A 22,916-nucleotide genomic window follows, 5' to 3' on the forward strand; every position below is an offset into this window, starting at 1 on the left:
AATGGCCTCTCAAGCAGCCTGAAAACAGTTGGAGCATCTGCCCATGGTACTAACTAACAACTCTCTTTGAAAGGTCATTTTCCAGCCTTGTAGAAGATAGGTGGGACTGGGATGAGAGCTCGTGTGAGAGAAAGAAAACTGCAATGTTAGGGTTTTTTTCTGTTAATCAACTCATTTATTTAAATTAATGTAATTTCTAACAGAGAAGCCTGGATGAAATTTTACTTGCTTCATCCCAGGATATTGAGCATTATGCACCTGTACTGTGCCCAAAGATGTACATGGGGGGAACCGACCAATAGTTGTTACTCCATATATAAACCTGTTAACAAATAACACTTTTTCATGAAATTTTCTTTTGAAGATGTGACTTTTAGCTGCCACATACTTTAAGACCCTCTCTAGGGACCATGGAGGAGGGATGCGAAGGTGGCAAAGGAGGCACCTTCCCTGCAAGCAAAGGAGGTTTTTGCAAGGTTGGGCCTTAAAATCCCTCCTGCTGACCTGCCTGATGCTGGTGACAACTAAACCATCCCAACCCTGTGGCCTTGCTGGTGACATGTGTGCCACTCACAAAATGGGTAGTTTTCTCCTGCGCTTTCCTTGTGAACCCCATGCACTGATGGGCATCTCCAACTCCTTGTGAACGCCTGGCCAGCATGACCGACCAAGCCAATGATCTGGGTGGATTTCAACCATTTATCCCATCATGAGAAGGTGTCCCATCACCTCTAAATGAGGTTGAACACCATCAAGACACTGGTTTTCTTCTGCCTCTGCTGAAAACTTTTCTCTCCCAGACTCTGCAGCTCATACACGGGCGAACTCCAGGTTTGCTCCTGACTCCCAACTGTTTTCTAACTAACTACGTTGTATGTAGTTTACTACTGTTATTACTAGTTATAATAAGGTGTAAAATTATATAATTGCAATTATAAAATAATAATATCATTGTTTTACTAGGGAATATTTCCATGGCAGACTACAAGAGAGGAGAGGACCAAAGGCAGTGGTGAGTGTGGCATTTGTCTCCCCAGAGGCCCATGCTCATGCAGGGTGGGCACGGGGTCACTGAGGCCCTCTACTTCAGTGGCTGATGGACGACCGGGAAGGACACATCGTCCCATTGCAGCTGCCAGTGTCGCTCCTGCAGCACTCCCAGTTTAGCCAGCCAGCCCTGCTGGCGGGTGTCCTCTTTGCTGCCTAAGCTACACTGAAAGTGCATAAGGAGTGTCTGCTAGCTCTTGGGACTGTGCTGGTGCCATTTTCACTGCAGCAGCAACAACTTCATCAAGAAATGTCCCCAGAGGCCACCACAGTCAGGTGAGGGATTTATCACTGCTGCATCTGCTGTGCTACAGACCAGCAGCCTTTCTCCTTCACTCATGGCTTACTGGCATGTTAAAATGTAGGACAGCTGTTGAAATATTAAGTACCGTACCATGGACAAATAAGGAATATTTCATTTAAAAAAAAAATTAATTCTATATGCTTGTGATTAGATGCTGGGCATAGTAAGCAACAGCAGTCCAGCAGGCCCACCACTCACGGCCTGCTGCTTGTACATGGGAGGCCATCATGCAACAGTCCTCAGTGGTTTCCCCACCAGTTCTTTCTGGTGATTTGCCTTGAAATCAACATGCCTGTCCATTTAAAATCTGAAGAATCAATCCTATGTCTTCTGTAAGCTCACAGTGGCTATGCTATTGCACTAACCCCAACAGCCATGTATAGATCTAAGCGTTTGCACTATAAATATTTTTCTACCCTGGTCCCATAGGTTAGAGGATAAGTAGGTTGAGGCTAATCTTGATTTGTGACCCAGCTTCACAAGTACTGGCAATGAGGTTAAGCCCTTTCCTGGCTGCATGCTGCTTTCTGCAGGCTGTAATGAAGTCCATACACACTAGATGGCCCCAGGAGAACACAGTGCTGCTTGGAAATTATAACCGAAACTTCTGTTTTGGATTAAAAAAAAAAAAAAAAAAAATTGGTTACTCCAAATTCCTTCTCATAGAATTATTTAGTCTGAGCTTTTCAAGGTGACCAAAAGGCAATCATCACATGTCTTATGGGGAAGCCAGAGAATAGCACTGAAATTTTATACTTATACAATAGAGATAACTAACTTTCAAGATAATTTTTTCTCAGAGAAGACAACAGACTGGCTACAGCTATGTTGTTGTTTTCATTACCAATGTGTAAGAGTGGAGATGGTGTGTGTGGGATGAAGTTCTTTTAGAGGAAAAATAATGTCGTAGTTATGTTTCCATGACAGACCAACTAAGTTTGGGGAGTAGGTTTCATGCTCACCATGTGCACCCTGCACAGAGCTGTGGGCAGAGTTTGGGGCCTGATGGCTTGTGCAATATGGCACTAGGCACTGACAAATTACAGCTGTGAATCTGGCCCTTACTGTCGTTTTCTGCCTTGATAAATGCCATCAAAATATAGGAGATTGAGATAGACCTCTTGAAATTAAAAAGTAAATAGGCCTGGTTAACTACTTGTAAAGTCTTGAGAACAGAAGTGGTTTTGGGTCCATCCTCATATTACCAACCAAATAAACATGTCTGTCAGAATCCCTGCAGCTGATGAATAAATGCCAAGAGTGGTCCAGGGGGTAATTTTTAGCACTTCGACACAGGCTATGAACCATCCTACTTGTCTTCTTTAGGGCCGGGTCCCCAGCAGGATTTATTTCTGCGTCAAGGAAGATTACAGCTAATAGGATTTTCTTCTTGGAGACTGTTGGCATGTTTGGTGCAAACCCTGCACAGTGCTTTCTTAAAGGAGAATATGGACCCTATTTGTCATATTTTTCTTCTACTTCTGGTCTTCCACAAGATAAACCCATCTGTTTTGTCTTGTGTCACAGGATGCTCATGTTCTCAAGACAGCTTTGGAAGGTAAGAATGCTACTTACCCTAGTTATAGCCCCAGCGAAGCAGCTTGGAGAGTCCCAATATATATTTGCTGATGATGTGAGCACCAAAACCAACAGATGGCCACATGGTATGCCTTCTCTAATACTTGAATAGTACTAGCTTCAGCACAGAATGAGATTTCTCTTATTTCCCTGAGATATGTCATTGCATGCGTAGCACTTAATTGTATTCTTTGGGGGAAAATGGGTATAAAACCCAGCGAAGGATGGATGTATGGCTTATGTGTGCCCTGTATACACTACCTTATAATTATTCAAGTGCTTTTAGACCTGTATAGGGAACTGGTTTGTTAGGCATGAATATTGTGTGTGACCTGGAGAATTTTCTGGTTTCCTCCTTAGGAGTTTGCTCTGCATGTCTGCACTGCTGAGGCAGATCCCTGAAAACATCCCTCAGGACATCCGGAAAATTAGAATAGAAAATTCTCACCTAACAGAATTGCCTCGCGGGTCTTTTGAGAATGTTAGTGCCTTGGAGTGTCTCTGGCTTAATTTTAACAACATCACAGTGATGCATATCAAGAGTCTGGAATATCTGCCGGCTCTGAAGGAGCTGCGCTTACAAGGGAACAAATTAAGTTCAGTGCCATGGACAGCATTTCAAGACAGTCCAGCTCTGAAAATCCTGGATCTGAAGCACAACCGGCTGGATGTCCTTCCAGAACATGCACTCCGCTATCTGCCCAACCTGACCTATTTAGATCTATCCTCAAATCAGCTTACTGTCATATCCAGGGATGTCTTCTACAGCTGGCCTGTCTACCAGAGGAGCCAGAGGGTGGAGGGGCAGAGAGAAGCTGTTTCCACCGCCGTCCTGGCCCTTCATGACAACCCCTGGATTTGTGACTGTCGCCTGCGGGGATTTGTCCAGTTTATCAAGTCGGTCAGCCCACCCATTATTCTAATGAATCCCTATTTAACTTGCTCAAGCCCGAAATTCAGGGAAGGGAAGTTTTTTCATGAAGTGGAGCTCAACAGCTGCATGAAGCCCCTGACCTCAGCCCTTGACACCAACATGACAGTCCCTGTGGGGCTGAATGTCACCCTGACCTGCTTCGTGCAAGCCAGCCCTTCCCCGGCTGTCTGGTGGACCTATGCACTCAAACTTTTAAGGGCATTTAATGGTAAGCAAAGTTTTTTCTTCTTTTTTTTTTTTTCATTAAAAATTTATGTTCTGTTATTCTACTTATGTAGGTCTTCAGGCCATCACAGTCACCACACCAGTTCTCAGCCCCTTTAGAGCATCACAGTTATTGTGGTGGCAATAATCCAAATAATCTTAATCATCCTACGTGTTTAAGCATGTCTGAGCATGAGAAGAGCTGTTTCACGCAGGATATCAGTCAAAGATGAAAGGAGCATGGCCTCATTTTTACACAATTATTTTATGTGTTGATTTTTAGTAGTAGCTCTTTCATCATGACACATGATGTAAGAACTATTAATAATACATCAGTTGTACATATATAATAAATATGTAGTTATCTAGACATGTATATATTTACAGTATACATTATATACTACATATATATATGCACACACTCTATATATTCGTATGTCTGTGTGTGTTTGTAGGAGCACAAAAACCACAAAATCTTGCAGCCCTGTTACCTGTCTGTGTCCATTCACATTCTACAACCAAAACAGAGGTGGTTGCTCTCCATAAGCTTTGCTTATTTATGTTCTTTATTGAACATAAATAATACGAGGCCTTTCCCTCTTCCTCCCCATCCAGCTCGGCTCTTTCACACTCTCCCTCACATTTATTTTTTACTAAGAGCCTTCACTAGGACAAGTTGCTATTTTCATCGGGTGCATATGGGCACCGCATAGGTTATATGTGTTCCTAATAAGCCAGCTAGCTAAATAAGATAGCATTAGCCCTTCATCCTGGACTGATATTTGCTTTAATTGCAGCTTTACAGCAGCACTTGTGCAACTTTCCACAAGCACATGCAGAATTAATTACATACAGGCTCTTCCGAACCTCACAGTCATGCTCCCTGTTTGGGTAGACAACAGGGTGTTTCATACTATTCTTAAAGCTGCATCTTACTTCCAGCCCAAAATTCCTGGCTCCACACACCTCTTTTTGGCCCAAGCTTCTTGAGACTGACATTTTTCTGCACTCAATCCTAATGGAGAACAGAGTGTGTGTCCAGAATGCAGCTGTGCGTCCTGCACCTCAGTGGTTCTCCCTGGCTTGCCCTGACCTGAGGATGCTGATGGCAGATGGCACAGTCCCGTGCCCCTCTTCCTCTTTCCTTGGGCAGGGCAGGTCCTGCCTGGCCTCCTGGCCCCCATCCCACACCAGAGCAGTCTTGGGGCTGCCCCAGGGGCATGGTGGCTCCCTGCCCACACAGGCAGGAGAGGCCCCCGTCTACTGACGCACTCTCCTCTGCCCACAGTGTCCACCCAGCCCATCAGCGAGGAGACCGTCCGCTCAGAGCTGCTGATCCCGGCAGCACGGCCAGCGGACGCCGGCAACTACACCTGCACGGCTGCTAACTTCTTGGGCAACACCTCGGTGGCCATCACCCTCCGCGTGGGCACTCCGTGGGCATCCACCACCCCAACGGGCTGGGCTGCCATCGCCCCCGCTGAGCCGGGTGCCCACGTAGAAGTGCGCATCGCCAAGCAGACAGTCTACGGCATCACCCTGGAGTGGTTTGCAGTGGCAGCAGCAGCTGCAGAGCCAGGGGAGACCTGGTACACCCTCCTGGTGGGCCGCTACGACGCCGCCCGGAAGGATGCCATCTACATCGGCCCCGGCGTCAACACCTACTCGGTGACCGACCTGCTGCCTGCCACTAAGTACGAGGTCTGTGTGGCCGTGCGCAACCAGGCGCCCCGCAAGGGCCAGTGCGTCGTCTTCGTCACAGGCAGTGACATCAGCCAGATGGAGCAGCGCGAGAAGCTCATCCACATCGTGGTCATCGTTTGTGCCATGGTGCTGGCCGTGCCCGCCGGCATGTACGCCTGCACGACTGAGGCCCGCCCCGGCTGCCTGGTCCGCTGCCCCGGCGCCTGCCCCCGCCGCCGCCGCGGGGGCCAAGCACAGGCCACCGGCAGCAAGGAGAGCACACTGGACAGCCTGCCTGCCGGCAGCGAGGACAGGCTCTGCCACCCCAAAGGTGGCTGCGGTGCCCAGCAGCCCCCAGACCACGAGGAGCCAGACAAGACCCGGCCACCCCACAGGAACAGTGCTGACCTCTACTAGCCCAGCCCCTGCTCACCCTTAAACATGGCTGCAGCGGCACCTTTTACAGGTGCCCTTGAGCCATAGCACGTGCTGGTTTTCTTGCTAGACCATGCAAGGAAGGTTCTGTGCTGCAAGGACTCAGGGCATGGCAGGGCACATGGCTGGGGTTTGCAGCAAGCTTGGGGAGCCCTGGGAAAGGGGGTGTACGGTTGTGGGTGTGTGGCTGTGCACCTGGAGCCCCGGGATGCCTCTGCAGCACTGTTATGGAGCTACACACACAGACACACAAGAAAACAAACATTAACAAAAAAACCTCCAAACCCAATAGCAATGCATGTGGCAAAAGGGAAAAGGTCTCCCCTTGCTCACCCACACAGGCATGTCTTTATTTCTTTGTTTTTCCCAGCTGGGGGGTGAGTGGGGATGATTGTCTACAGCTCTGCCCTGTGCCCTGCTCGGGCTTCTCCTGTGCACTGCCTCATGGAAACAGAACAGGGGAGCCAGGGCAGGGCTGTGGTCAGAACCAGCAACAAAAAGTAGCGGGGAAGGATTGGGTCAACGTGATTGAGCTATTCTGTTTCTTTTGAAGAAAAACACTTTTTTTTTGATCAGTGGTGTTGGTTTTGGGGCTGGGTGTTTTTTGTTTGTTTTGCTTGGCTTTGGTGTTTTTTTTTCTTACTCCTCCTTGAAGTTTACACAGCCCTAAGAGGTTCACAACCTCAGTTGTACCACAAAGAGACCTGTGAGTGCTTACTGAACACCAGTGTAATGTAGCCACAGCACGGGGTTTTGTGTTTTTCAGCTGGTTTGGGTGGGGTTTTTTGTACTATGGAGAAGGGTAGGGCCTTTTACTTGTGTCCAAACATATCTTAGAGGACCATTTTAGTTTTATTCTAACAAACACCTCCCCCCCCCCCAACACCTATTGCTACACAAGTGTTGTGTTAATACATTCTTTTTAAAGTTAGGAACAAGAGCTGGTGAAAAATGAACAGTTTGTCTTTTGCAGGTAAACACTCAACTTCCAGCCCTTCCGCCCTCCCCACCACTTGTCTCCCTTTTCCCAGGATGGTGCTGTGGCTGCGGGGTGATGCAGGGAGTGATGGGAATGCTCAGCCTGAACCAGGCTGGTTGGACAAGCGGCCAAGGGCAGAGAGGGTGGTGGAGCCAGGGTTTGGGAGTTGAATGGTCAAGCCAGGCACCTTCCCCAAGTGCATACAGGCCACCTTCCCATCCTGATGCTTTGAAACCAAAGCTTGCCTTCTTTTTAGAGGCAAAACCCCCAAGTATGCATGTAAAAGCAACCAGCCCCCACTCACAGAGCAGCTCATGCTGTGTTTCTTGGGGGTCTGAGGACACGTGACTTACTCTTTTCTGTTTTGGCCTCGTGCTTTCCAGCACAATCAGAAGACATGCCTGATAGACCCACAGCCCTTGTCACAGGTGTTGTTATAGATCACCTCAGAAAGAAAAAAACTAGAGTAGAAACCTCAGCTGTAAGCAGAGATAAAGCCTAATGTGAGCTTTACTATGTGGCAGTTTGGCTTTCTAGTTGTATTTTGGTTTTTGCTGTGTTTGCCACACTGTCTCTGCTCAGGCCCCACGTTTCCTCTCCCAGCACCGTCTTCTGCTGTAAGTTACTGCACAGCTTTTGAACAGAGACCTGTTTGATCAATGCTGACTATTGGTGTTATACTTCAAGGGACTTCCTAGTCTTGTCAGTCTTTTAGCTTTGAAGTAATAAACATGATGGATTTTTAGAATACGCAGATGTCCTCTGCTTCATTTCTATTCTTTTACAGTTAGAAATTGCAAAGAAACCTGAATGCCAAGTAGCTCTGGGGTTTGGCAGCAGGGATGGGGGAGGTTGGGCAGTTGCAGCACGTGTGACAGGGGGTCTGGAGAGGTGAGGAAGGGGCAAAAGCCACCAGCCAAGTGGGGAAACAACCTTGTCTTGGAGAAACCCCTGGGGAGATGGTGTGTATGGGGTCAGGCATGAGTTAATGCTGGTTGAGGACCAGCATGGGGCTATGTACGAGGGGAACTGAAAACAAACCAGTGCCTGTAACGACTGGGCTTCTCCCACACCAGTCAACATAGAGGAACAATGGCAAACTGTAGGGAGAGCTGCTGAATCACAGCGAGGAAACAGCCAGGGAAAGACAAAACATTCCATCACCACGTGTAGCAAGGTCATAATAAACCGCATATGCAGTGAGCACTGACATCAGACTAAACCTGCTGCCTGATGAGGAGCCTTCCTGACCCTGAGGCCATGCTGCGGTGGACTGCAGAGCACAATGGGTGCTCAGCCAGGGGCTTATCTGTCAGTCCCGTGCTCCACAGCATCCTGCTTCTCACCTCCTCTCCTTCCAGGATGGTGTTACCCAAAAACCACACAGCCTCCCTCCTGACTTGCAGCCCACAAAAGGGGCCATTTGGTTGTCCTAGAAAGCTGTCTGGCTGCCTCTGCCTGTGCGGTCACATAACAAGCAATGACAAGGCATCGTTGCCAGCAGAAGCACACCATGCACAGAAGCACCTTTTGAATTTTTTTTAATTTATTAAAAAAAAAACCCCTGAAGTTGGAAATACAGAGTAACTGGAAAAAAGTCTCACAACATAGTAATAAAACATCTTTACTCCCTCTTAAATATAATCTCTAAGACTATAAACCTATAATTCCTGTTAAATCTCACTTAATTGAATGGTCTTTATAGGCTTTCTTCTTTGGAGAATGAACACTGAATACTGGCTTCAACACAACATCGGGAAAACAGTAGTATGGGGAATAAATCATGAACTTTTGGTACCGTGGGAAACACTGCAGAACCTGGCAGAGACACAACCAGCAGAAGGCCAGTGCTTGCGCAGGGCAGCAGGAGCAGGGCCAGGGGCTGCACGGTCCCTCCCACTGCTCGGTGGCTGGAGGACAAGGATGAAGTGCCTGCACACAATGTGACAGCCTGGGCCTCACGCCACGCAGTCCCAGGAGGAGGGATAAGCAAGACAACCGTGGAGAAAATGAGAGACGTGGCAAGAGAGGCTCTGGGAGCAGCACTGTTGCCACAGTCCCCAGATGGGACTCTGCTGCACCTCTTGACTACATCTCCTGGATCAGCCAAGAGTCATGGTGACAGGAGCCATGGTCACCTTCTGGCTTCTAGGTGGATTCAACTGAAGTTAAAAAATATGGGATTTTCCCTGTCAGTGGCTAACTTCTTATTCAACCAGTTATCTGCTAAGCTGATGAATTCTTGGTGCAAACAAAGGGAATTAGACCAGCTAACAGGGTGAGAGAAGAGCCCCTGAGGGCCAGATCTGCTGGTCCAGCTAAAATGATAGGTGGAGCCTCATGAACCCCTTGAATTAACACAGTATCCTGTCCTGTAGGGTTTACTCCCCATCTTGATGTTCATGGTGCTGATCCATCACAGCACAGCTGCCCTGTGGGGCCAGAGCTCAGACAGAGGGTGCAGGGTGCTGAGCTCCCCAGCCAACCTGGCACATGCTGCCTTCTCACCAAGGGATGGGAAACAGCCAGGCCCAGCTGAAAAATGCCTCCTCAGAAACAAATATGAGGGAGAAACTGTGGGGTAGATCCAGTGAAAAAAGTGCTCTGCTTTCAGTGCCTTTTTATTGTCACATAAGAGGAAAAAGAAGTGTCAGTTGCACACCCCCCCCCCCCCCCCCCCCACCTTAACTGTTGCATAATTCACTCAAAAATACTGATAGGACAAACTAGAATATTTTAGGAAACCTCCTTTTGCACTCACCAGTCCCTGGAGCAAGCCAGGAGAAGTGGTGAAATAATTCCCCAGCACCTTCTGCTAGCAGTGTACAAAACCAAATGATCTGTCCAGACACTTCCCTGGCCAACATATGTGACTTTCCAGCACTTGTCTATATTTTTCACTTATCATTTTTCTCCTGGTTTTACCTTGTCTTCCCTGCTGCTTTAAACATGTCCTTCTCCTGCTGGCTTCCTCCTCATTAGAGGACACAGTGTCAGAAGGAGGCAGTATTGAGAAAGCACTGCTGTTGAACTTCTGTGCTTGAATCTTGTCCCAGCTGGTATAGGGGAGGCTGAGGTGGCCCTCCCATCTCCTGATTAGCAGGCAAGTCCAAGGCAGAAGCAAAGCACAGCATCATGTCAACGTACTCTGGCAAAACCCAGCATAAGCTGCAGGAAAATGAAGAACTTCTCCAAGCCTGCCCGCTTACCTTTTGGGAATGAAGGTACTCAGGCCGTGAGCACATCACTCCACTGGCTGTTGCAACGCACGTCACTCCCTGAGGACAGCAGGTACCAGCTACGTGATACCCTCTTGCCACGTGCAGTGTCACTACTGTGGGACACCTGCACATGGACTCAGTGCTGGTGCTACAGCCAGGCCAAAGTCTTCAAAAGTGGGTCTGGATTTGAAATGACAGGTTTTTGGACATCTCAAACCTATCTGCCAGACCAGGTCAGAAGTGACATACTCCAGTGCCTTGGCTGAAGAGCGCCTTGTTTGAAAATCAGGATTCTGGGTAGGCACCTCCAAAACAGGGGGCAACCTGAATCCCCGTTCACCTGGGGAGACTGTGGCTGGCATGAGGTACCAGGACACGAGCTGATGGAATTGCAGTCACAACTGAACACGGACCACAGCGTTTGCTATGGGAGGCATAGCTCCATAGCACATAATACTTGCAGAAGGTGAGGGGTGGCTATCACAGCAAGACGCTGCTCTCGGTTCACAGGGTGCTGACAGACACAGGGAAGACCACAGCACATAAATATATCCATGCACAGCCACAATCCGCTGTCTCTGGGGGCCTTCCAGGAGCACCTAGATTTGGGGCTCACCGATAGCTGCATTCCTCTTCTCAAACTTCATTTTGAGCTCTGACACGAGGGCATTGTGGGCACTGATATGACCTCTTTTCTTCAGCTGCTTGTTTATGAACTTTGGAGTGATGGAGCCAGACACAGTTGGCACCTGCCATCCTGGGGCATCCCTCCTGGGAGCCAGGGTGGGGGGTGGTGGGGGCGAGGGGGCGGTTGGCGGCACTGGGGCAAACTGGATGTTGTTGTTGCTGTTCTCGTTGTGTAGGCTCTTGTCATCATCCTCAACAACAAACTTCGCAGCATTGCTGGGCCTCCTGAACTTCAGCCACTCCATCCTGACTGTCCGGGACTGTGGAGTCTGTCTCTTTTTTATGATCCTTCTTACTGGCGTGATTTTGTTGGACCGCTTGTTGCGCCAGAACATGGCAGTAGAGATCATGATAGTTATCATCACCATTATGCCCATGACACCAGCTAGAACTCCTAGGGCTTTCATGGGGTTATCTTTAGTTTGCATCAAAAAGGCGGCCATAGGCCCTTTGTGAAGAGTCTGTAAAAGAGTACAGAGAAAACACGTGACTTACTCTATGGGACAGACAGTGACCCAGAAATTTCATTTGTCCAAAATATGTAACAAGCAGGGCTGACTAATGGGAGTTGTCTCTAAAAAAAGAGACGGTCAAAGACCCAGTCCAGGTTTGGAGAATTTAGATGGAGCAGGAGACTGGGCAAGAATTCTGAAACGGAAGACTGTTGAACATGAAAGCTTACAGAAGTATTACCACCAAATTAGGACAGATTCCTGCATGTCACCATAGTGTTTGTTTAACTTGCAAGAACTGAGCAAGAAAATAATTGGCTCCGGGATCTGCAGCTGTATTGTTATACTACATTTCATATTTAATAATAGTGTTGAACCTAAACAGAAGTTTATTAGTAGAAAACAATCTTTCAAAAACAGTTGCAGGTGATATGGTGATGCAGTTTATAGGACTATTACTGAGCATGGCATTGAAAAGCTTATGAGAAAACTTCACTTTATAAAACTACAGTGTACAAAAGAGCAGTTAGCAGGTATGTGCTACATTCTGTTTTCAAGTACTCTTTTACAGACATAACAAAACTCTTTGAGGTAGGGGAGATAAGTAGAGTTAAAGAGCTTTGTTTTTAGAAATAAAATAAACAATAACATAAGCTACATATGGCATATTAAGGACAAATGAATGGCCAGTTGACTTTGCAGCTTATCATGCTGTGCGTTTTGGAGGTCCCCGTATAATTTTGCGGATTTTGCCCTGTGGGTGGAGCCTGGATCTTTTCACACGTTTCCAATACATGATGGTGGAGATCACCATTGTTACAGAAATGGTGGAAAGGACGCCACTCATGCAAATTCCAAATATTGTCCATGGATGCTTCTTGAGGCCTAAAATATAGGATTTTACCCTGGACTTGATCTGGAAATATCAAAAATAAGAGAAATGGTCAACCCTCACAGGGTTATATTTGAAAGAGGCCAGTATCTATAATAAACACAGATAGGAAACTAGGGTGAAATGTGTTCAGGATAGAGAGCCTATAAAATAAAGGGAGCTAAGTGTTGAACTAGGCACAGGAGAAGAGACAGTTGCAGTGACATTGAACTGAATCCAGAAACACTAAAAGAGCTTAGGAAGCATGTATAAACATCTGGTTGATCAGGGAATAAAGGGTAGCAGCACAGCACATAGGTCCTTATTCACAGCATGGTAGTCCACCCTTGGACTACGTTTCCAAGAAAAGTTAATAACGAATACAACCTCTGCAATGGTATCTGGACAGGCAGTAGTATTGTGCAAGGCCAGGAGATCCTTCAGAAATGGCACATTCACGAGCAGGTTTGTTTACCAAGAGCTACCCACTCTGCCCCACTCCTCTGGCCTCAACTCCAGGAGGGAATCATCACCCAAATTTTGCATGTCTAGTAACAGGTTATCTGCATTTTAGTTAGCAGTCTAAACTCCCAGCCTTTAGCCAATGGGGAGAAAAGGACACCTCCAGAGTAGTAGTCACCACATGCTAAAATAGGTATCAAAGACAGTGAGTATAAGGAGAGCCTTGTGACTAGCTTGGACTTGAACCTCTGACTTTTAGACATATAAAATGGATTTCCCTGTATGACTCTAAACTAGGCTGCTCATCTCTTTATCTTCCCCAGTCTGTGGAGGAAGATGACTAAGAGTAACCCCAAAGGATGCTTCAGAGTACCTTTTGTCATTTAGTACACAGGGACACTATTTATTTTTAAATCACATGCCTAAACTTAAGGAATGTAAATTCATTAATAAACACCACAATGTTTTCACTTCTGTATTTTCACAACCTATCTCAAACACATTATCCAAGCCTACTCTTCCCCTACTGTGAATGTTCCTATTGCCAAAGAGAAATGGGTGAAGAAACGCTGTTGAAACTCAACAAGTCCTTGTATTGATTACCAACAGTGCCTCAGAACTGGGTCAACAAACAGTGCTACTTTGTAATTTATGTAGCTGTTGTTTTTTTCCTAAGAGACATGCTGCATTTTGAAGAGTACTGATTTTTCTTCTACATGTAAAACAAAAGCAGATACACAATAAAATGAAAGCTGGTATGGGAAACACTGTCATATCTCTGTGGGCCAAAGCCTGGAGGAAACACTCTCTTTCTTAATAGCCATCAAAGGAGTTAAAATACCACTGCTCACAAAAGATAATGCTCTGCTGGTTTTTTTGCTTCAACTTCACAGAGAAGGGTTGGGGACAAATAGAGGGTTACAGCACCATGTCAGAAGTTTGGAAGTAGCTAAGCTGGTCATATTGGCTTCAGAAAGTAGAAGTCCAATCCTGGGACAAGAGTGCAATTAAAAGGATTAGAGCAACTGTTTGGATTAAAAGATGTCATCACCTATTTTTTATTTAATGGGCATGTATGGTCGCTTGCAGAATACCTGTGACTGTCTGTCCCCTGCAGAGAAGCTCCTCAGCCCAAGTCCTGTGGGATGCTGAAGTGTGCAGCAGTCACTGGGACTCATCAGCTTTTGAGAGGCTCTAACATTGACACATCCCTTTGAAACCAGTTTTGTAAGACCCAGCACTGTGAAGTTTAACTGTAGATAGATGATTTCAGGCTGTGTACCTGAATGGCAGGAGGTGGAAAACACCCCTCTGTAGCACGTGGGGCTTATTCTTACCATCTTTCCTCCACAGTGGCTTCCTTCTCAAAAATCTGAGTTTTCCAAAGAAGATGCCCATGTCCCTCTTTGCTACTGAAATGGTGACTCACGTCCTTTGTTTTTGTCTCTTCTGCCACAACAGTTTGCAGTGTGCATACATCCACACCTCCTGGCAGCTTCTCAAGAGCCTTTCATAATGCATGGGTTGCAGTAAGCAGGACAAGTGGGTGATGTATCCAGAAGCTGGACCCAGCAGGAGTGTGTGGTTGAGCTGTTCAACCACGAGACCAGCTAGGGCTCACCAGCTATATTTAGAAGCCCAAGTAATGGCAAAGCTGTTAAGAGCCCAAGCTATCACAGATTATAGACAACTCAGGTTGCGTCGACTTGAGCAAGTGGATCTGTACAATGAACTAGCTGGTTCTGAGGAGCCCACTTCCACATATTCAACATTTCTGGGGTTTTGTTTCAGATTCTTCTAGCTTCTTGAAGGGACAGACTGCCTGCTAGCACCAAAGCACACTAGGTGGGCTCCCCAAACACATTTTCGTCTGCAAGAAGTCCACTTTGTGTGGAGCTATCTGAGACATAAGCCATCCTACAGTATGTGGGGATGATCAGAAGATTTGCTTCAGAAGTAACTCCTGGTCTGAGGTAGAACACGACACCTCCCTCCAGTGCTTGTCCCAAAGAGCAGTGCTATCACCATCTATGAAGGCTGCATTTACTTTGCATACAAACACCAGCATGGGGCAAGAATTCTCAAATCAAACCAACCTTCTCTGAACAATTTTTTTCATGGTCCATGTAACTGTGAAAAGAACAGGCTAAGTGCTCTGCAAATGTGGCAAAGGATGTTTAGTGCTATCAGCAACCACAGTTCCCATGGTTGCAGAGTTAGTATGAGAGAGGAGGAGTATCTACTACTTAATTCAGAGAAGGTATTTGTTGAACCTTTCAATTAGGAGAATCTGAAACTGAGACTCACCAGCTATATTTAGAAGTCTAAATGGGTGGTCAAAGCTATTAAGAAACACAGATTATGCCGTCTAAATGTGGACTTGAAGTCCATGAAGAGGTGTAAATAAACACCCCCATATATTTGCAGAACCTCAGTGGAGTCATGAAGAGGCAGAGGGACCCGCCGATCAGGTCAGCCTTCAGGATCAGGAGTGGGAATCAGTTTTCTGTGAAAATCTTGGGCAGCAGGAATAGATTTTTGAGCAAGACATAAGGCTGAAAAAAGAATGGCTTTTCCAGCATATGTTTCTTATTCTGTTGAGAAAGGATAGGAGATTAACAGACGCCACTCAATACAAATTTCCATAAACCCAGACTCAGTTAAATTAAAAGGCCTCTGGAATTTTTTATCACTGTATTATTCCAAGAGCAAAAGGTCCTTTTGATGTGCAATACTGCTGAACTTAGCCACAAGGCATCTATCTCGAAGGGCACAGCCTTGTGCTAATTGCAATGGTAAATGTTAATCAGAAAATATGCCTGTTTAATTACTTAGTGTGATTAACACTGCAGGAAACCTCTAGAGGATGCATTCAAAAATATCCTCCTTATCCAAAATCAGTAGTACATAAATGCCCACCAAACAGCTAACTAAAAGAGACTTTGTACAGCTGGAGCACAGAGAGATGAAATGTACATTTGTAACAGCCTCAGAGAGAGAGAGTGTGTGAACACAATGCCCCTATACCAAGAGACTGTTTTCTTTGCAAAGTGTAGGCAGTGACTGTGCTGTCTCTGGGACATAGGGAGTGACCAAGGGTTTTGTACACTGGCACTGCATGTCACTCACATGCAAGCTGAAATTTGAGAGTGGTTTTAGCAAGGAGATGTGATGCTCTTAATAAAAAAAAAAAAAAACAACCCAAATCATTGCAAGCAATGGAAGAAGTAATGGAGAAACGTACAAAAGCTTATGGAGGATGTGACATCAGATTAGTAGTGCAGATCCTGCTGAAGAAATCTGCTCAAGTGAAGGAAGAAGATGCTGTTGCTATCTCAGGCTCTGCATTGGGACTCGACATCAAGAAGAGCATGGGAAGAAAGGAAAAACTGCATCTGAGAGGAATCTATGTCTTCACAGCCCTCTCTGCTTCCCCTTTAGACTTTATTGGGAGGGGCACTCCCCCTCTTTGTGCCAAATCTGTACCCCTGGAGAGGGAGAAAAGGAAGCAGAGAGGGGACTTTATACAAAACGCCTTCTTTCATCAGGTGCTGATGTTGCTTCCAGCACTAGAACAAAATCCAGGAAACTTTATCCCAAAGCATCAGCTGCTCTTGTTTTCCTTCCATATGTCCTTCATGAGCCGGATCAGGGACACATCTCTGCCCCTAGCAAAGGAGGTGTGGGGCACCCTCCCTCCCCTCGACACCCCTCAGCCCTGTACCTGAGCCCCGCATGCTGACAGAGAGGTCACCAACTCATCTGGAAGGGGAGGGAAAGCTGGAGGCTAGATGCTGCAGGCCAGCAGTGGGGACAGTGCCTGAGGCCACCTGGTGCCACGCATTCCTGAAATGTGCACCCTGGAAGAATCCTGGAAGCAAGGCAGGGAGGGCGGGTGCTCCCACTGTTGGCTGCAGGTAGCAATTCTTATTTGTTGTATAAAAACATGTGAAATCATATTTCCATGGGAAATCAAAGTGTTAAACAGTTTATTTCCTTTATATCAGTAAGAATGGCTAAATCTCTAGATTTATGACAGAGACCCAGCATGCGCAGTCCCCCAGTTCCACAGGGCAGAGCCTTGAGGCAGCATGCCCTGCCCACGCCAAGCCCCAGTGTCGCTGCACGCAGGTTTCACAGAGCCTGCAGCAGGGCTGGGCAGCCCCAACAGGCAGCCCCACGCCCGCACCCCCTCTGCTAGGGCAGATCTGAGCCCTCTGACAGTCCTGGTGGGGCAGGCACTGACAACAGAGCCCGGGAGTTACTCCTGGGCTGCTGGTGGCTAGGTTTACCTTACTGATGTGCACAAGTGTTCTCTGCAGACACCTTTCAGTTTCCAGCAGGCTCTGCACTGTATACAAGAAGTATCATATAAATGCACCTGATAAGGAGTATCAGTGGAATAAGAGGAGAATGGAAAAAAACAGAGAAAGATTGTAACAGATAAAGGAGCAGCGGGTGCATTTTGGCCAAACAAAGAGAAGGCCAGCTGCTGTCTGTAGGAAAAGATTCGCATCTTTGCCCAGTATGTGTGTGGTCCAGAGACTGTCAGGCTAATGATTTTCTCATCTGCTTTAAAGCCTGTTTCCTCCCTGCTGGTACCTACTTAAAGTCACGGCAAGGCAGTTAGAATAAATAAGAATCATGCAAGCATGTGCTGCTCACCATAAATTGCTGCTTGTTCTTTGGTTGATGTGAAAGTTGGACTAACAGGAAACTCTCAACCTATGTCTGCTATCGTTTAGTTTCTTGTTCTGTCTGCTAATAATACTCCAATGGTTAAATCCACATCCAAAATTCTATGTACTTTAAAGCATTTTTATAAAGTTTTCTCACTTTTCCTATGCCACTTATGTTGACTTGCAAAACTGGTCTGATATATTTCACTCTGGCCCCAGCTACTTTCCACTCACTTTTTGTAGGGAAAAAAGATTGCTTTCTTCTCCTGAATGAAAACAAAAAAGCAGAAATTTAGCAGTCAGGATTTACCTTTACTCTCAGGAATCTATAGTCCTTAATTTGCATCTATCTATAACAATCAGATGCAAGAAACTCATCTCCCAACCATATTATGCTCCTGCCTTTGTACCTTTGCAATTTCTCTGGTCAAAATGTCTTTTAGATTTGTGGCTGTAGAATCCAGCTTCACCAAAAGGCTCCAGAAACACTCTACAAGACAGAGTTAGCAAAAAAGGAGAAGCAATGGCTGGCAATTTTTTGGCTGTTGATTTCAACTCCTGAAGCATTTTTAAATTAGTCTCAGAAATGGAGCAAGCAGTGACTACTCTTTGGTGCCTCTCAAGGGTCATCTCACATAAGGATTTTTCTAAAACATTTGTTTACCTCCTCTGTGATATCAATCTTCAGAACTGCCGTGGTACTGAAGGATGGGGAGCCTCGGTCTTTGGCCTGCACCACCACTGACCAAATGCAGTCTTTGTTCTTTGTGATGTTGTGGATGATGTCCAGGGAACGGATATAGGATTTCAGCTTGATTTCCCCAGTGCTTTGATCTATATCAAACACATTGGCTGGATCTGCTTGCATGATGGAATAATCCACAATGTTGTTGGGTTCTTCTGCATCTTGATCTATAGCCTGGTAGAGGAAGTGTAAAGAACAAAGATGTTATTGTTTGTATCTTTCCCTGAAGACAAAACTAAAAGTTTCTGAACATTCACTTCCGATAATATCCATGCTGTGACATGACTGGGCTGTTTTTGTTTCATCTTGGAAACAATTTCCCCTTTTCTGGTATCAGTTATGCTACATTTTCTAGTGAAAAACCAGCAGGACTAGAGCTCTTTTTGTATAAGCAATTTCTATTTGAGATTAAATAAAATCGGAGGAAAAACTGAACCGTAACTTATCTGCAGAATGCAAATGATCCACTGCTGGGGAGTTTCTCACACAGCATAGGGGACAAATGTGAAGTGATAGAAAACAAAGTGATTAGCTCCACGCTAAACTATACCTGCCTTAATTTTTGTGCTGTGATATTTATTCTACTAACATTAGGTGTTGCATAATTAGGCTTCACTATATGTATTCAAATATGTGTAATATAGGATTGTTCTGCCTGTGAATTGTTATTGCATTTTTTTCTTACCTCTAGTTCCATAATGGATCAATAAATACAATTGTGCAAAGCAAAGGGAAAGAAGTTGTGTGGGTGAGCACAAAGGCATGGCAGGAAGGTTAAGTATTCAAAACCCTGTACTTCCATTCACTTATCTTATTTGGGCTTCTTATGGTCACTGTATAATCCAGGATCCTCACCCAGCTGATGGTTCAAGTACTGTAACAGAACGTTATCTTTTGCCTATAGAATTTATTTCTCCTTCTCAGCAGTCTGTAAATACTATCATTCCACGCTTTAATCCATTTGTTACGTACAAATGGATGTGCAAAATAAAGCCCCAGGAAAAGCCAACTTTCAGACATTCATCATGATCCCTAGGCAATAAAGAGCAGAGCTGGGGGTTTTCCAAAGCACTCTGCTTTGTGACACACTGTGTCATCTCTCACCTCTATCTTCACCGGTGACCCGATGATCATCGTCTTTTCCTGGATGTTTTCATTGAACTCTGGAGAGTGGTCATTGACATCCAACACAGTAATAAACACTTCAGCCAAGCTGTATTTCCCATCTGTGTCCTCTGCCTTCACATAGAAATTATACTTTGAGTTCACTTCAGCATCTAATATAGCCCAGGGCTGAGTATAAATTATACCTGTTGATGGGTGGATTAGGAACCTAGAAGAGAGGCATGAAAAGACTTTTGGGTGTTTTGGCCGCTTAATGTGTGTTTACAGCCTGGAGCAAGGGTGGGCTCTAAACATTGAAACGCTGTGCCCGAAGATTGGTACTCCTCACCTAACTCCTGTCTGGCTGATGTTTCCAAATCATTCACTCTACCTATTTTTGGCTAGTTCGTTTAGGCTTGAAAACCAGAGAACTGTCAGTGTCTGGTGTTTTTCTATCTATTGTGCATTAGCCATTTTACCTACATTTTCTGTTAAAGTCTTTGTCTTCAGTAAATGCTCAGTGTGATGGCCTTCTCCCAGAGTGATTTCTTTGCATTAAAACATTAAGGAACTGCTTATTTTTTTCCAGTTTATAAGTACAGTGTATTATATCATGTCCTGCATAAATTAAGATTGATTGATATCACCTCAATAGCTAAGGGAAGCGTGCTGCAATCATATTTAAGCTCTTCACTTCTCAGAATGGGTAAGAAAAATGGCTGCTCTCAAATCCCCCAAAGTGCAGGGCAAATTATCTCCTCCAAAAACAATCACTTTTCCATAGACTGGCGCTGGGATGGAGTGGGTGTTCAAATTTATCTGTAGCAAGTTCAATTCCACACATTTGTAATTACTGAGGAACTGTCAAAAGTGTCAGCCAAAAGCTTGGATTTATAGAGAAGATACCAACACAGTGTCTTTTTAAAATGGACTGCCAGTGTAGGCTCCAAGCAGTCAGGTTTTTAACAGATGAAACCTTTTATATACTCTTTAATTAACGTACAGGATAACAAAAAGTTTTCTGTATTCCACCTGTGAGCACAACTGAGAGTGATTATAAAAGGGGCACTTAATAATCCAGAATCTTCAATTGTTTTCATTACCCTGTTAAATACAAATACAAGTCTTGATGAAAGCCAAAACCTGGAGGTGGAAAGAGCTGTGCAAATTCTTGGTAGGAGACAGTGTCTGTGCTGTGTGCCTCCTTAGCACCCAACCCAGCCTAACCATGCAGAGAAGACACTCATCACCCTCATTTTAGTGGAAGAATAGAAGCACTGAGATGTGAAGAGATTACAGTGGTGTACCCCACTCCCACTGGTATCTTGGATGTAGGATTACCAGCATAGTGGTTTTATCTTTAACAGTTAACACTATTCCTCTTACTTCAGCACAACTCATCTTTCTGCCAACACAACTGCATATCTACTGATGTAACCCTTGAGACAGAAAAAGTCATCCCTCTAATTGAAACTCTCAAATCTGCATCAGACTGTGTGTTCAGCAGATCTGGAGGTCCCAGGGCTAGGAAATCCATACAGCCTTGCAGAGCTATGTCATTCTGGCACAAGGAAAAGAAAAGAAAAAAATCATAGGAAGGAAAAAAAAAGTCTTCACATCTTAATTTCCTCATTCAACAGCATAAGAACAGTGAGTATGAGCATCCCCATAACTCCGGTGAGAATAAAGTTACACTCACATTTTTTTCAAAATCCTTCATCAACAACCTTCACAAGCTTCTTTGCACCAGCTGCTACATTTTAAACCTAAGAGGTCTGCCTGCATGACATGACCTTTGCCTGCTTGCCTCTGTGCAGTTAGCAGCTAGCTTAAGGACTTAGTGAAAAGCTCAAAATAATCCATCCTGGAAATGTTCCCATATATGTATCCTTCTGGCTACAGAAGAAGTTCACCCTTAACATCTTGGATTTTGGACTTTGATTGTGCCTCCTAAATGGCTTTTACCTTAACAAGAAGAGTTCAGCTTTAACCCCAGGTGGATAATGTACAGAGAAAAATGGATTCTGGGGATGAGTGCCTGAAAATCTTATTCATTTCCAATATTCTGCCCTGCAGCTCCACCATGTCCGTGAGCTGCAGGTTTCAGCAACAATCTCTGTTACGGCCAGTGATGCTGTGAGTGGCTGTGAGTCCCAACCAATAGGCCAGGACAACTGCTGGGATGGAAGCAGTGTGAGAGAAACCAGTGTTTCAGGATGTTCCTACCCTAGCACTGTCTCCAAAGACAGGGAAAGGGACCTAGGCACCATTACAAAATCAAGTAAGCATTGGATTCCCTTCTTCCCTAATGCAGGACTATTAGGTTTAATTATATGAAATGCTTTGAGCACCCAATACAGCTGGCCTCCAAAGCTAAAGTTTATATTCTTGAAAGTCTTTTCTTTGATTTATTTTGACAAGAGTTGAAACTGAACTATTTGCACAGCTATGTGGAAAGAGAAGGATGGAAAGGGAAGGGGAAAGAGCAAGGGATTTTTTTTTTCCTCCAGAATTGACTTTTCACAACAACTAGACCAAAACCTCCTCTTTCTCTTACAAGCATTTTTCAAATGGTGATTGAACAGATCCTGTGTTTTGGTACTTCAGCTGCCTTATGTCTCTTTGGAGGCTTGTGGGTAAAATTCCATGGGTTCATGAAGCAGATGTTTAATGATCACACTAGTTTTTCTGTTGTTTTCACAGAACTCCCAAAGAACATGGCATAAATGTCCTTGGAAATGAGCAGGTCAAGAATGAGCCTGTTCTTTTTTTTTTTTTTTTTTTTTTTCTTTTTAAATTATTTTAAAACTCTGCTTAGAGGTTATTTCATATTTTTTTTTTTACTTACAGGTCTGCTCCTGTTCCGTAGATAGAGTATTTGACTTCTCCCCAAAGCCCTGAATCTGGATCTGTAGCCTAAGAAAAGAGAGTCATCCTTTACTAAATTGCAAAAAGAAACGTTTCATTTTTCATTTAACAACAGGCCATGTAAAAACCCAAATGCTTTTCCCCCTTCTTGCCATCACAATTTTAGGGGGAAATCACCTAGAAAGCCGCAAAATCTAATACGAGGAAACGTCCCTGGCTGTGCCAGGGAAGCTGCTGAGGTGCTGCCTGCCTGGCCGGGCTGGTGCCCAGAGGCTCTAGCAGGGAGAAAGCCACTAGATGGCTCCATCTATTGGCGTTTAACACATCCCTCCTCTGATAGAGATGAAGCTAATCTCAATGACACGAACAAACTGCCCACTCTCAAGCCTTCCTAATTATCGGTTAAATATTAATGTATATTCCCTAGACAAAATTATTTACTTCATACAGAGTATTTTTTTAAGCCTCTACTTGTGTAATTGATTCAATTTAAAGTAATGCGTAACAAATGTTTCAGTCTATACACAATATTTCAGCTTTGTTTATATCTTAATCACTCCTGTGCCTGTGTGACTTTTAGTAATGCAGATACTACACCAGATGATATCTTTGTTCCAGACTCTTGTTGGTTTCCTTTCTTAGCTCAGGATTAGGAAAGCTATT

At 45.1% G+C, this 22,916-nt stretch overlaps 2 protein-coding genes across 3 annotated transcripts in view; one reads left to right on the top strand and one right to left on the bottom strand.

Annotated features, from left to right (window-relative positions):
* The first annotated feature begins 2,748 nt into the window (after positions 1-2,748).
* LRIT2 (leucine rich repeat, Ig-like and transmembrane domains 2) lies at positions 2,749-7,914 on the top strand. Its single transcript, XM_074830484.1, has 3 exons — positions 2,749-2,909; positions 3,290-4,071; positions 5,356-7,914. Exons 1-3 carry the CDS (start codon positions 2,800-2,802, stop codon positions 6,165-6,167), a joined length of 1,704 nt encoding a protein of 567 aa, XP_074686585.1. The 5' UTR covers positions 2,749-2,799; the 3' UTR covers positions 6,168-7,914.
* A 1,949-nt stretch (positions 7,915-9,863) lies between these two features.
* The window catches only part of CDHR1 (cadherin related family member 1), a 49,633-nt gene continuing 36,580 nt past the window's right edge, over positions 9,864-22,916 (bottom strand). For both annotated transcript variants that reach the window (XM_074830485.1, XM_074830486.1), the window contains 4 exons: positions 22,234-22,301; positions 19,386-19,614; positions 18,201-18,455; positions 9,864-11,533 (listed from right to left, as the gene is read on the bottom strand). In XM_074830485.1, coding sequence (XP_074686586.1) covers positions 10,985-11,533; positions 18,201-18,455; positions 19,386-19,614; positions 22,234-22,301 — 1,101 coding nt within the window. In that variant the 3' untranslated portion in view covers positions 9,864-10,984. The remainder of the gene's footprint in view (positions 11,534-18,200; positions 18,456-19,385; positions 19,615-22,233; positions 22,302-22,916) is intronic.

The sequence above is a fragment of the Strix aluco genome, chromosome 7, assembly GCF_031877795.1.
Source record: "Strix aluco isolate bStrAlu1 chromosome 7, bStrAlu1.hap1, whole genome shotgun sequence".
Taxonomy (NCBI): Eukaryota; Metazoa; Chordata; class Aves; order Strigiformes; family Strigidae; genus Strix; species Strix aluco.

Coding starts and splice junctions, on each gene's coding strand:
- LRIT2 (XM_074830484.1), top strand. CDS start 2,800: ATGGACCCTATTTGTCATATTTTTCTTCTACTTCTGGTCTTCCACAAG. Junction 2,910..3,289: donor TCTCAAGACAGCTTTGGAAG/GTAAGAATGCTA, acceptor TTTCCTCCTTAG/GAGTTTGCTCTGCATGTCTG. Junction 4,072..5,355: donor ACTTTTAAGGGCATTTAATG/GTAAGCAAAGTT, acceptor CTCTGCCCACAG/TGTCCACCCAGCCCATCAGC.